A 14,481-nucleotide genomic window follows, 5' to 3' on the forward strand; every position below is an offset into this window, starting at 1 on the left:
TGAGGATCAAGCTTAAGTTAGCGAACAGAAGACGCGGATCCGCATCATTGTGTAAACGGAACGTGGAGGGTGTCCAAATTGGGCGGAGTTTTTGGTTCTTTTTACAAGATCAGAACGAATGTGGGGAAATTATTTTTGTAAATTTTGACGGACAAAAACACAACATATACTTTTAATGCCAGGTAACTACATATTTCGACTCGAAAAGATAAAGTGAGCGTATATGCTAAAGATGTTTTGTTTGGTGCTGCATTGGTGATTTATTATATTATACTCTGGGCTGCACATGTATCTAAATCGAACTGTAAGTTTTGCTTTTGCTTTTGCTTTTGGGCATGTAAATATCAACTGACTGATCCCTATGTCTGAAAGGCTTATTACTCCCCCAACACTCAGTTTGCAGTTCGAGCCAGCTTATGTACCGGCAATACTGAGAGGAGCAGACCTCGCCATTCGGAGTCTTTAGCATGGACTGCTGTTATTTGTGAAATTGCATTTCATATCATGTGGCCTCTTTTTTACTGGTGTAGTAGAAGTAGTGGTGGTATTATTATTATTATTAGTAGTTATAGTAGTACTAGTACTATAAGCCCATCGCTTAGAAACATCCATCCATCCATTTTCTTTCACCCTTGTCTCTCAGTGGGGTCGGGAGGGTTGCTGGTGCCTATCTCCAGCTAACGTTCCGGGCGAGAGGCGGGGTTCACCCTGGACAGGTCGCCAGTCTGTCGCAGGGCAACACAGAGACACACAGGACACACAACCATGCACACACACACACACACACACTCACACCTAGGGGCAATTTGGAGAGGCCAATTAACCTAACAGTCATGTTTTTGGACTGTGGGAGTAAACCGGAGTACCCGGAGAAAACCCACGCATGCACAGGGAGAACATGCAAACTCCATGCAGAAAGACCGGGGCCGGGAATCGAACCCAGAACCTTCGTGCTGCAAGGCAACAGCTCTACCAACTGTGCAGCCCCGCTTAGAAACATTTTAAAAATATTAATGGAAACATGTAGAGAGCTGGTCTGAAGATAAGTTTGATTACTGTATTGAAAAAAAATGTTGGTGCTTATAAAAAGGTTAGGTTTTTTATTAGCATTTTTTTATTTATATATTTTATAAAATACACCTAAAAACTGATTTTTTCCCCCCAGAATAGATTTCCATTTATAATAGTCTTATTATTTTATGAGAGAAACCTGCATTTCCAGCTAGAAATAAACTTCCAGGTTGAATGCAAACAATTCTACATCTAGATCTACCAGGAGTAAAAATTATAAAAAAAAAAAAATAATAAAATATATATATATATATATATTTTTTTTTTTTGCATAGGGCCCAATTGGTTTGTCTCAATTGGACCCATATGCAGCTTCTATGCACCACAAATCTGGAACAAACGTCCTGAAAACTACAATGATGCTCATTTTGATTCATAATAACTTGAACACCGATCAGCATATTTGGTGTATATTTGTTCATGACTTTGATGATGGCATTTGACAAAATGTAATTCTTATTGCTTGTTTCATAATTGTTTACTGTATGATGTTCTTATGGTGTAAAGAACTTTGAACTACCTTGACTTGACTCGACTCGGTCTAATCTGGGTTTCAAATGTCAAATGAGTGAATCACTTCAAAACAGTTAACACATTTAGTATTTCATATGAGTTCCAACATTTTACCCAGAGTAATCCTGCTTCAAATCTGCGAAAAAGAAACACTAATCTGCAGACAATCCCGTTTTGCTGACTTTTGGCAGCAAATGTAAATGTTGACTGATTGATGGGTGATTGAACCTTTAATGAAATTCTGCTGTCGAGCCTCATACTTTGAACTGACTATGCATTTTTATTCAATTCAGGGGTTTTTTATGAGCACCCAGTAACCAGAAAATCATTGTTTGACTATATATTTAGCATTCTTTTATTGAAAACCAGAGCTCCATCACTATATATTCACATGTGCAAGTTCTCGCAGTGCATTACATCACAAAAGATTTGTGCAGTCCTGAAGGCAAAAAGGTCTAAGAGCGTCTTGAGTCATCTTCCTCGATGAAAGCATTCTAATGCCATAATAGCAATAAAACCTAAAGTTGTTGTGTTGATGGATGTGTATGTAGACTGAAGCAGGGCTGGGCTTGTTTGTGTGTAGATAGGGACAAGCTAGGGTGTCACACTTTATTCAGCAGTGTGTATGAAAGAGGAAGATCAGCAGGGGGACGATCCAGGACCACGAGCTCTTCAGAAACAGGCTGACAGCCGAGCAAGGCTGCAGTTGTTCTGCAGGAGAACGGAAAAGTGTCAGTGTTGCTTTCAAAGCATTGAACCGCACATTCGTAAATAGCTAATCCACCCACCTTTCTCCACGTTGATACTCTCAACCTGCCCAGATATTTTACACATGTAGGTGGTGTTGTGTGGGAGTGTGTTTGTAAAGCCTTTCAGAGTCATCCTATAGCCATGGGGATCAAGCTCCACCACTTCGCTTCTGTCTCTGAACTGGGCCTCTGCAGCTGAGCCGGAAACATTCGTGTTGATCAGGGCCTCCTTGGTTCCAGATGACCAGGAAAACTCGTAACTGTTGATTTTGTTGGGCTTGGGCTCGATCCGGCAGTCGACTCTCAGGTCCTCATCCTCTTCCAAGCACACAGAGATCAGCTGAGGTTGCACTTGGATCAGCAGCCCTGGGTAAAATGCAAACAACAATGTGGCGTTGGAGAAAATGATTGAAGCAGTTAAGTCTCATTTGTAGCGACCACAGACACCACAGCCATTTTATAAAGCTAGGAATTTAGCTGTCATTAGTGGATGTCCTAGTTTAACTCTTACCATTAGCCATAGCAACATCGCATCACATGGTAAAACGGATAGAGCTTGTATCTGTTTTTATGACCCTGAAGTGTTATAATCAAAAGCTGTTTGTTTGAATGGGCGTCAGTAAATAATCTGGACAAATGCGGAAAAGCTTTTTGAAATAATCCATGATGAGTTAATAGCGATTAATACCGAAAGTGAGGCTGTTTTTTTTATTTCAACAAGATAATTACATAAAATAAATGTTTGAATATACAGTAAATTCTCCCCTGTAGAAATAGTCCCCATTAGAAATGTTGCTTTATTATTTTGTTTTATTTACTCAACTAAATCAGTAAGAAATAGAAATGGTGATAACTAATAAATCACATCCTTCAAAATTATATTTCAATAAATATATCCAGTTGCTTCATTCCTTCTTGAATATGTGATAAAGCAGCTTCCCTAATTGGGAACAATCTTCTCCCTCAGATTTTTTTTATTTTTATTAGATACTTCATACTTCAAAATAGTTTGACTTAGCTTCTCAGTGCCACACCTTAGAAGTCTCTAGAACTGTACTCTCACCTCCAAGTATCCCACTTAGAAACAGAGATGTGAGCATGTTGAGGAATCACCCATCCAACTGTGGGGAAAATGACAAATGGGTTAATTAGATGGAGGAAGAGATAGCACTTAATAATGATGCATGCTAGTTGTTTTTTTCGGCTCGCTGCCAATAACAAATGAAAATACTAAAATAGATCCTAATTTAGGTTTTTTGTCACAAACAGCTAGAGGTTTGAAAGTTCTGGTCAAACCAACATGGATGTGTCCAGTGTAAAGAGCCTGACCCATCTGCGGTCCAAAGAGATGACGTAACATAAGTTAGAGCAGAATTCTCAACGTTAAAGTCATTTTTATGTCTTAATGTTTTTTTTGTTATATTAGGTTGAATAAATTGGCCTCTCACTTTTATCCATCATGTCTTTATACCTACATGTTCCGGTATATTCCATCTCACCCTCAGTATTTCACATTAACTCTCTAATGTACAACTAATTAAAATCCCTGAGGGACTCTTACCTCCTGTCAAAGCTGAATGATGCAGCAGTTCCTTTCTGCTCCGTTAGTAAAAGCTAAGCGGCTGCTGGGAGTCACCTCGGTCTGCAGCACTGCAGAGCATCCCACCACTGAGAAGGAGTGGGAGCAGCACAGAGAAGTGGAGGGAGGCAGTGGGAGGGAGGGACGATCCTGGACCAGAAAGAGCGCTGATTCGTCTTTTTCCTCTGCAGTGGCTGACGGAAGCAATGAGCTGGCTGTCTGTGTGTGTTGAGAGGTAAAACTCGGGAATGGTCATCGCTTTTCGCCAGCAAGGTGTTGTCTGACCTTGCCTCTTTCCCTCTTTCGACTCCTCCCCTGTGTCTCATGTTCTAAGTCATGCTGACCTGATTTGACCTTCATGTCTCTATCCAGTTAACGTCTCTCAAAAAGAGGAAGAGCTTTGTGCACCAATCAGTCTCCTTATGATTTGCAAACACAAGAAAATGATTTCTAATGAGAACATGTGCATTGATTTGCATTTTGTTATGTTGCAAACACAATCCCAATAAAACACCATGTTTTATTGGTATAGCGATGCTTTTCTTGATAAGTACAAGAAAGCTTGTCAGAAGATCACAGTAGAGCTATATCTTAGAATCACTTAGCTGAAGTCTATACCTACACCTAATTACCAGACTTAAAGATTTACGGTTATAGAAACTCTCCAACCAACCTGGTGGGTGTCTGAGGTTCACCCTCCAGCAGAGAGCGACGCTGTTAATATAGCCAGAGGTTCAGGGTGACTGAATACATGTGCACACCACTTTTCAGTATTCAATCTGTAAAATGTTTTGAAAACCATCAGCTAAATCAAGTTTTTAGCACAAGAACAGGAGTACTATATGCCTGCCAAATAAAATTAAATACAAAGTGAAATAGAACTAAACAGTTAAAACTCCTGCTTTAAGCAATTATTCAGTCTATGCAGCATATAACGCATTCCTTCCTTTTACTTTTTGGCTTTGTCCCTGAGATAGTCTGCCCAAATAAAAACCCATCGTCATGTTTTCACAGCATCTCTGAATTCCATGACTCATTTGAGCCCCTTGTGTCCGCAGAGGAAGGTGAAGGCGGAGATGGCCTTGTTGTGCCGGCTGGTGACGCTCTCCACCTGCAGCTGCAAGTGCAGCTCCAGCGGTTTTCCAGCTGTCAGGTCAGCCAGCGACGTGTCCCTGCGGAAAGGAGCGGACAGGAAGCTGTAGGTCTGCGTGCCTTCTTCATCCATCAGCAGGCTGTCCGAGGACGTGCTCTCAGCGATGAGGTGACCCCTCCGCTCCCACTCCAGGGAGCACAGCAGGGGGGCCTGCGAGGGAAGTCAAACCCAAAGGATAAAATTTTTAAAAAGTCATCCACACCTGCCCTTAATTTAGTTTACTGACGTCGCACTTCCGCTACTTTGTAACGGACAGCGAACTTGGTAGGTTGTTGCTATGGAGACAACAATAAACTAGCCAAAGTTTAGAACTAACCACATTGCGAACTAACTTATGAACAATATAAGTATATCACAAATATTACTCGATCACAATTTTTTAGTACTCTACGTGTAATACTCAGATAAATATGTAGTATTTACCTACTTGCTGCCAAACTAGTAAAATTAGCCTGGCTATAGCGTTCATCTACTAGCTTAGACGGACATGCAAAATACTGTAATGACGCCAGCGCACCACATATGGGTTTATTAGTGTACAGAAACGAGCCACTATTTCTGAGGTCACTGCTTACACCTCTAACCAACCTTGGGCTCCCCGAACTAGCTTCCTGCTAACACACCCGAACTCCCTCCTCTTCCTGTCCTATCCCTGCTGCTCCTCTGATCCCCCGCCCACATGACAGGTCTATCACATGTGATTGGGAGATAGCAGAGTCAGAGAGGGGAAAGCTATAACTTTATACAGATAACAATAAAGATCACAATGTAACATACAACAAATACACATAACCATATGGCCACCAGCCGAACTAAAACACAGAATCGTTACAATACGATTCTGTGTTTTAGAACACAGAATCTAAAACAGTGGAGCAGTGGAGCAGTGCATGCTTTTAGCTTTTATTTGTAAAAAACGCTTTGAATCATGCATAGTTTTGTTTCTACTTGCAACTGTATACCACTTTGTGTTTGTCTTTCCCATAAAATTCTGTGAAAATATATTTGCAGTTGTGAAAAAATATGAAAATGTTCCAGGGCTATGGATACTTTTGCAAGGTCCAGACAATCAACAGGTATGCATTGACAGTTATCATATACCCTGCTGGCATAATAAGACAGAAAAATTCAGTCCACTGATATAAGAATACAAAAGCTGCTTATGATGCATGGAAAATTGTGCCGCTCAAGGTTGTAGCACAGTGGAATAGCTCTGTTGTTTCATTGAGATTTTTACTTTTTAAACTTTCATTCCCACCTTTCTGGAGGAAAAATAGCTTTTGTTTGGAGAAAAGTTGCTTCTCGTTTTGGATACCACGTATTTGGACTGATTTTTGGAAATATTTTTCATACTTTGTTGTAAAATATCCTGTTGCTATGGTTATACATCAAAACAAAAATAGCAGAGAGCAAATAATGCTCCAATGGACAGAAAGGCTTAGACTGAAACACAGCACAGAGGCAGTATTCATGGTGGGACATAAGCAGGTCCCTAGCACCAGAGCAATAGCGGCCCAGATTTGTAACACCAAGCAAGATCTTTGGTGAATCCTATGCAAAGAGTCCCCTGAGACAATCTAGCATCTAACACCAGGATGCAAGATGGTAGCATGATAAGAATACATGGAACGCCACAACCAAGTACCCAGAATAGTGTGAAGACACATCTGAAGGGAATATAACCTTGAACACACCTCGTTAAAATGGGAAATGCCACACATGGTGGTAGAAAACAAACAAGCTAAGATCCTATGGAACTTCCATATACAAGAAGACAAAATGGGAAAAGCAAACCAACTGAACATGGTGATCATTGATCAGCAGAGCAAAGCAGTTGTTATGATGTAGCTATCCTGAATGAACAGAAGGTACAGAAAAAATACTAGAGAAATCTATAAGGCGAAAAAAAACCCATCATCCTCCTAGAACCTGAGAAAAAATGTGTCCACATAAGTGGATGACTTATTTTGGGCTGTCTAGTCCACAATACAAAATTTTGCTCTAGATGCGGTCTGGTGTCCACACATTTGGCCATTTTTTTATGACTTAGAGGTGGTGGAAGATTATAAGACATTACAGGTTAGACTCAAGATGTTCAGTGTTTACAAAAGTTAGCAACTGTATAGATTTACCATGGTGCTAAACATGGTTTTCTGAGAAAAAAGATGTCCACATCATGTAAAAAGATAATTGTTTTTTGGAATCATTAGGTCCCAATCAGCCCAAATATCAAAGACGAATTAATAATGCATGCCATGCAAGAGTTTGGGTCTTGGATGGTTGCAAAGAATGTGAAAGGTGAAGGCAATAGTAGTGCCTGTGGTCACTGAAACCCTCAGAGTAATGACCCCTAAGCTAGAAGAGTGGCTCACACAAATACCTGGAGATACATCAGACTTCTTGATACAGAGAAGCACACTTTTGGGAACTGCTAATATACTGTGTAATATACGCACCAAGGCCTGTGGTAGAGGACCCAAGCTTTTGGTAAATTTAATTTCCCTTTTAAGATCAATAAAGTATTTTTTGAATTTGAAAGAATGGATAACTAGTCATGGAGTAATACAGAATTACAAATATAAAAATAAAAAGCATTTATTTAAAAAATATTTAAAGTGCCAAAAATATCATGTGTGTTACTGTTTGCACAAAACTTTAAAGATTGATATTTTGTGGTTATCTCAATGTCGCTACTCTGCATACATGCAGATTGTCTAGGTAGTCTAAATTGTCTATTGGCAGGTCCATCAGCCAACCTGCCATTAGACAACAGTTTTTGGTTTTATGATATAAAGCGTTTTGAACTCCCCTGCTGCTGAAATGCGCTATACAAATAAACATGATTAATTGATTAACAGAGGAAGTGACAACCTTCTAACTGTTGCCTCTTAATTAATGAAAAATGTATGATAAACTATTTAATTTTGAAATATTGAATGAAATGTAAGTTACAAAATATTACTCAAATAAATTTTTCTTGTTCCTGAAAAAAAATCAGACCTTGTGAATTCTCCTTTTGTTGTATCCCTCCTCCTCTATCAATGTGGTACAATCCGTCAAGTCCAGGTGCAAGCCATTAGTATTAATTAGGCCCGAGCAGCTAAGCGCTGCGTAGGCTTCTTGAAATTGTGCTATTTATTATGATTCTTTTGCCAAATGAATTGGCTTTTTGGGGGCGTTATCATATTGAAAATCTCACCAAACTTTGCAGACGCATACAGCCCGTGTCAAATTTACGTATTTTAAGGTCTCTGCAAAAATCGCTAAAGAAACGGCTTAACGGCGCCACCTAGGAACATTCAAAAGACCCTTTCCTATTCACTTACTTTCTTGTACAGACTTAAAATTTGGTACACTTGTAGAGCTCCCCAAGACGCTCAGAATTTACAATTAATGTGATAGTGCAAGTATGAAGGAATTCAGACATTTTGGATCAAAGTTCCGATTTTGACTCCATTTTGGCCGTTTACAGCCATCGCATCTTATCAAACTCCTAGGGATTTCGATCGATCGGCTTCAAACTTGGTCAGATCATTCATAAGACAGTGGCTCTCACACTCACTAGCTGACTGTCACCAGTCATTCACCTGGGAGACCAGGGTTCGAATCCAGGCTCAGGCAAAAATGAAAGATACAACAGTGACATATGTCTGTGTGCATATATAAATGTTATTTTTCTAGAGCTAGTAGCTAGCAGAGAGCTAGCCCTCGGACCCATTCTGGCATCAACAAAGTGTGTATTTTGAGAAAACAACAGTAAATGTGAATCCTCCTCAGGTAGTGTAGATATAAGTGTTTATTTTAGAGGGTAAATGTCAAGGTGATTAATTAGCACTTGATTAACAATAGCTTAATATATATTGTTAATCAGTACTCCACCAATAAAAAAGTAGAGTAAAAATGTATGGTCCATGCATTGTCTCCGCCATCCACCAGGGGGTGCTGTACCATTCGCCACACCGTTAGATCTCACTGTTTTGTTTTGAATCCGCCCAGGTTGATTGAGCATTGATTAAAAATCCAACTGTAATTGTATTTTCATTAATAGGACACAACATTGGAAAAGTAAATACATAAACAGAAACGATGTATTGTGAGATAATGTTTTATTACAGATGAATTTTTTGCATTCCATAAAATAAACATCTCATTGAAACTCAGGTAAAGGGGGGGGCCCTTCATTGACAGCGTTACAATCCGTAGCACCGTCCCTGAGTGTTAATTGCGTCCTCGGATCACAACTCTTAATTTCTCTACACAGGCGCCTTGCGCTGCCCGCGTTGCTCGGCTCAGCCCTCATAGGCTGTTTGTCGGTCGGGGCTGGGGGTAGTCTATCTCGGAAATAATCTGCCCACGCGTGTAAGCGGCTTTATCCCCGCCGAGCCTCAGACCGCTGCAGCTCCGGCTCCACACTCTGAGCGCCAGAAAGAAAAAGTGACACAGGTCACACTGACCAGTTGGAGGTTGCGCACGGCTTGTGCCACACATGAACGGACTCTGGTGCTGAAACTGAGTCTATTTCTTCACTTTTTAAAAATAATTATTATTCCAAGAGCCAAGAGGAGTTACAGAAGTGTACTCTAGGGATTTAAACACAGAGAGAAACTGGAAACGGTGTTCAGGACATGGAACAGGCTGGACTTTGGATATTCTTTGTGACTACTTGTGTTATTTCAGGTAAGATTGATTAAAAAAGAAAAAGAAAAAAGAAGCTCCAAATAAAATTTCTGCAAAGAATTCGCTTCTCAACTTATCTGAGGTTTCATGTATTCACACATTAAATACTTTGTGTGGTAATATTTAAATCATTTTTATTCACTAATTAAGATTTATTGGACCCCTCTGTTCATTCAAAATGTTAATTTTAATTCCTGTGCAGTGACGCCTTGTTTTTTTCTCATAGTCTCCTCTTAATATGGAAAACTCAAATCATAGGCGCTGTTATAAACATTTTTAAATACATATGTTCAAGTGTAAATGCAATTTAGCTATTTAATTTTATAAATGAAACTGACGCCTAAGTGGCAACAATGTAATGTGATACCTCAGTCCAAAATTAGGCTTCTGTTTGTATTTTTCTTAAGGAAAAGAGGAAAAGTACAAGTAATGAAAGAGCAAAACTTAAATAAGGTGATAAAGAAATATGAGTAATTCATCCTCAGCATAAAAATGTAGACTTAATATTAAATAAATTGTTCTTACTTGCTACTTTTGACTATAATGATATAACACAGATCAAGCATAACATTAAGACCACTGACAAGTGAAGTGGATGTCTTTCTGTCCGTTGGTGGGATAGCTTCAGGCAGCATTCGTTCTCAAAGATGATGCGTTGGAAGCAGGAAAAAATGGCCAAGTAAAAATGGTTTGACTGACGTTGAGAACTTCGGATGACTAGACCACAAGGTGGAAGCATTTTCAAAATTGCAGATGCTGTGGTTTGTTCCCAGTCTGCAGTGGTTTGTTCCCAGTCTGCAGTGGTAGGTACCTATGAACTGACAACATGATCATTAGCAGCCAAGGCTCATTGGTGCAGGTGTGAGAACGGTGGCTCCTTGGCATAAGGAAAGACATATTTGATTATCTGGACATTTCTATATGTTGTGTTCTGTCAACATTGTTTTATGTTTCTTTTAGGTTTCATTTTGTTCAATTTATGCCAGTCATTCCCTGTTTTATTCTGCTATACAACATTTTTTTGTTGTCAGTTTTCCTTCCTGCCTTTTTGTCTCACTTCTGGCTTTGTTGCCAGCACACCTGTGTGGATTTACAGTCCCGGTTTCTTCTGTGTGTATTTGTAAGATCCACATGTTTTTTTTAGCTCTGCTTGATAATGATTTCCTGGTTTCTGTTATGTTTTGCCTTTGCCTCCCTTTGTTCAGGGTTTTGTTAGTGCATTCTTCACATTGAATCTGATCCTGTATCAAACAGAGGCTTCCTGTTTCTTTAATGTTGTCTTCATATGCTTATCCTGTCCCCTGTACCCTGATAACATGGATCATTTGGGATTGACAAAAAAATACCACAATATTGCTGTTTAATATTACTACTAAATAGCTACAGTAGTGCATTTTTGTTCACCGGTAGCAAAATTAAAAAGTGTAAAAAGTGTTGAATGAACCATTTTTGAGGGAGAAAATCAGCTAAAAAATACAATTGGGTTTACTCAAAACAGCCTTATTCCTTTTGTGAGATCACCAGAGGCATATGGTGATGAAGATTGTTTGTTGCAGGATAGATTTCATCTGACTTAAAAAGCAACTTACAACAGCAAAAAAAGCAAAAACAAATACAAAACTGACCTTGGGATATACCTAAAATGAGTTTGACTAATTTTAAAGAAAAGCCTGGGTAAAACATTTGAAATAAAAATGTGAAAAATTGCTAACATGATTTATTGGGTCTGTTAGACCTCCATTCCCGCTGCTGCTGCTGCTCCATATGCAGAAAACACACTCTTTTCTTGCTTTTTAGAGAAAAAGAGTTTACATTGCATTTAAATGTGCTGCAAAACCGTTTTTTCACTACAAATTTTCAAAAACTTGTATTACTTTTACGCAGACACCACACCATGCATAGTTCCTCAGTTTTCAACTTAAAGCATCAGACTCTTCAAATCAAAATGATTTAAGATTTCATACTCTGCTCAATAATAACCAGCTGCTCAGCAGGACCTTCATATTGTCCACCTGAACTTGCAGTTAAAGAACTCCAGTTGCAGTTAAAGAAAAGCAGAAAAACTAAAGTGAGTGCTGTTTTAGATAGCATAGCTGTGTGTCTAGAGGTTTATGGTGTGTGTGTGTGTGTGTGCGTGTGTGTGAATGAATGGACCAACTCATGGCCGCTGTAACAGGTGCAGCAGTGTAATCACTGTAAGCCTGGCCCACTCATTTAGCTGGCATTCGATCTGTGGCTACGTCGCACATGGAGGGAGATGTTGCGACATCAGCTGTGATTGCTTTTTTCCCCTTTCCTTTCTCAGAATAATAAAAGCTTTCTCTGGAAAGCTGGACAGTAGCTTGCTGCTGTGCGTACATATGTTCATACGTATCAGTAGCGTATACCATATGATTGTCATGGTGAAGGACACAGCGTTGGATTAGAGCTGTGAAGGAAGTGACAAGATTGTTGCCAGGGCCGCTGGCTGCTGCTGGGTTTTTCTGTGGATGTTTTGGAGCGGGTCGGTGTGATCTGGGGCCACGTGGCATCGATTAGTGATGAGTGCTATCACAATCGATTATTTTGTTTTTCCTCCTGCGTTAAAACTTTGGAATCCCCAGCAGGGAGGCACGCAGAAAAGGCTGAATGAGACGAACAGACAGGCTCATGCATTTCTGCGTAATCCACTGCCCACAGCTGGAACACACAGACGCTACTCTACAGAAATAATCCTGCACAAACACGCTCCTTCTGTTCTCTCTGCCTTTTGTTCCCCTCTTTTTTGTATTCCACTCTCTCCGGAGTGTGCAGATTGAAACCATCTTTCTGCCTGATTGCCCCCTCAGTCTGGTGATGTTTCTCCCCGGGTATTTTCTTCGTTTCTCCTCATCCCGTCTCCTTTTTGGCTTTTGTGTTCTCATGTTATGTCTCAGCCACACATGCAGCAGTCACCATAATCCTGTGAGCTGCCCGCTGAACGCTGGCCAAGCGTACGCGCCACGTTCCTGCCACAGAGATTACGCACCCACATAAACTCACATACACACGCGTGATGACACGTGTGTGTGCACTGACTCCAATCAAAAACAAGAGCAGAACTGATTTCAGTGGCAATGCGGCACTGTGAGAAAAATACTTTACAATACGGTTTATGATTTTCTTTTTTTTGTTGTTAAAATTTTCTTTGAAACATCAAGCAAATTTAGAGTTAATGCTTGAGCAATTACTTCACCAGAAGTGATTTCTGCCTGAATGGTAGAATCTGTAAAACTGAGAAATCACTTAATAAATAAAACGTCAAACGTTCTGGCTGTAACTTTGGTCTGGATTTGCTTCTCCACTTACATGGAGACACGGACAACTTTCTGTATTTAATGTTACCATGAATTTTACGCTCTACCAGAAAATCCTGATTAACTTAAGCTCAAACACTGTTCAGGTTGAGCTTTTTCCCCCCATCAATGAATGAAATCATCATATGAAAACTGCTGTTTGTATGTATTCAGGTTATCTATATTCAGTATTAAAATTTGTTTTGTGATCTGAAACATTTAAGTCTGGCGAAGATACAAAAATAGAAAAAAAACAAAAAAAACATAAGGGGGCAAATACTTTTTCATTACGCTATAAATCACCAGAATATATGTTTTGCCAAGGAACTGTAAGTACTATGGGCCTTTGCGATTTTCAGATTTTTCAGCGTCCCTGATCACAAACCTCAAAACGCAGATGGGGCATGTAATCCCCGATCAATCACCGATTCTATGACAGAAAGATTAAACAGTTAATCTGCCCTCTTCTCTTTCTCTCTCTTTCTGTGAATTATTTTTATATTTTAATCCATCACATTGTTTTTGTCTGTTATCCATTTGAGCAAAAAGTTAGCAAAAGTAGAACTACAGACATTTTAAAATGAAAACCATTTTGAAGAGTATTTTGAGACAAAAATGTTTGCAGTTTTGTCCAAAAAAAGCCAGATTTATAACTGTGAGCTGTTAGATTTGTGTTTTTTTTCTGTTTGTGACAAAAAAAAAAAAAAAAAAACAAGTCTTAGTTTTTGTTAAAACAAATATTTCTAAAATCTTGTCTCATTCTTGTAAACCCAGAGTGTCACCTGTCTTCTTATCTTAGGTACGGAGTCACAGGCGGCTTCTTGAGGATAGTTAAGTATGATACAGAACAACTTACAGATGTAGAAATTACTTGAAATAGTAATGTGTAAAAATTACTAAAATTGCATCTCACCCCTAACCTTAAACTGAGTGTAAGGTGGGTTGTTGTCCTGTTTCAGTTCCATTTACTAACCCATCAAATTCACTCAAAGTGAAGTAGTTTGCTAAAACAGGAGATGATTGGAGGACAGGATTCATACTTTTGCAACTTGTGCAGCAGATTTTTATGGACAGTTTGTGGAAGATAGAAAAACACAGAAATATCTCTGATATCTTAATGTAAAATTGAAAGCAGATGAGGCTGAGATACAGAGGTTGCACGTTAGATACCATCTTAAAGAACAAAAGGGAGTGGGATAGTGTTTTATTTTTTTCATTTTGACATATTGCATTTTAAGCAATCCACCGAGAAAATAACAATAGAAGTTATTAAGGGCTGGCGACCTTCCAAGGGTGTACCCCGCCTCTTCCCTATGACCGCTGATGGGACCAACACTGTACGTCCCTGCATGGAAAATTAGGAATGGATGGATAATGATAAAATCAAAAAAAGTTTATGAAACTCTGTTAACACTAAATGCAGCT

The 14,481-nt window shown here is 39.3% G+C and overlaps 2 protein-coding genes across 3 annotated transcripts in view; one reads left to right on the forward strand and one right to left on the reverse strand.

Annotated features, from left to right (window-relative positions):
• nectin1a (nectin cell adhesion molecule 1a) overlaps positions 1–14,481 on the forward strand; it is a 29,758-nt gene that overhangs the window by 3,819 nt on the left and 11,458 nt on the right. Inside the window, exon 1 of one of the 2 annotated variants that reach the window (XM_008427115.3) lies at positions 9,291–9,742. The exons of the other annotated variant lie outside the window; for it this stretch is intronic. Within the exon in view, the coding sequence (XP_008425337.1) occupies positions 9,691–9,742 (52 nt within the window). The 5' untranslated portion in view covers positions 9,291–9,690. Of the gene's footprint in view, positions 1–9,290; positions 9,743–14,481 lie in introns of those variants that run through there. 2 annotated transcript variants of the gene reach the window in all.
• LOC103475476 (uncharacterized) lies at positions 1,922–4,056 on the reverse strand. Its single transcript, XM_017308607.2, has 4 exons — positions 3,895–4,056; positions 3,397–3,454; positions 2,373–2,699; positions 1,922–2,295 (listed from the first exon to the last, which is right to left on the reverse strand). Exons 2-4 carry the CDS (start codon positions 3,431–3,433, stop codon positions 2,198–2,200), a joined length of 462 nt encoding a protein of 153 aa, XP_017164096.1. The 5' UTR covers positions 3,434–3,454; positions 3,895–4,056; the 3' UTR covers positions 1,922–2,197.

Source organism: Poecilia reticulata, chromosome 14 (assembly GCF_904066995.2).
Source record: "Poecilia reticulata chromosome 14, P_reticulata-male-v2, whole genome shotgun sequence".
NCBI classification, from domain to species: domain Eukaryota; kingdom Metazoa; phylum Chordata; class Actinopteri; order Cyprinodontiformes; family Poeciliidae; genus Poecilia; species Poecilia reticulata.

Bases quoted from the DNA above. Each gene is read 5' to 3' on its own strand.
- LOC103475476 (XM_017308607.2), bottom strand. From the start codon at position 3,433: ATGCTCACATCTCTGTTTCTAAGTGGGATACTTGGAG. The intron at 2,700-3,396 runs GTGAGAGTACAG...CATTTTACCCAG, and splicing joins TCTAAGTGGGATACTTGGAG to GGCTGCTGATCCAAGTGCAA. The intron at 2,296-2,372 runs GTGGGTGGATTA...GTTCTCCTGCAG, and splicing joins GAGTATCAACGTGGAGAAAG to AACAACTGCAGCCTTGCTCG.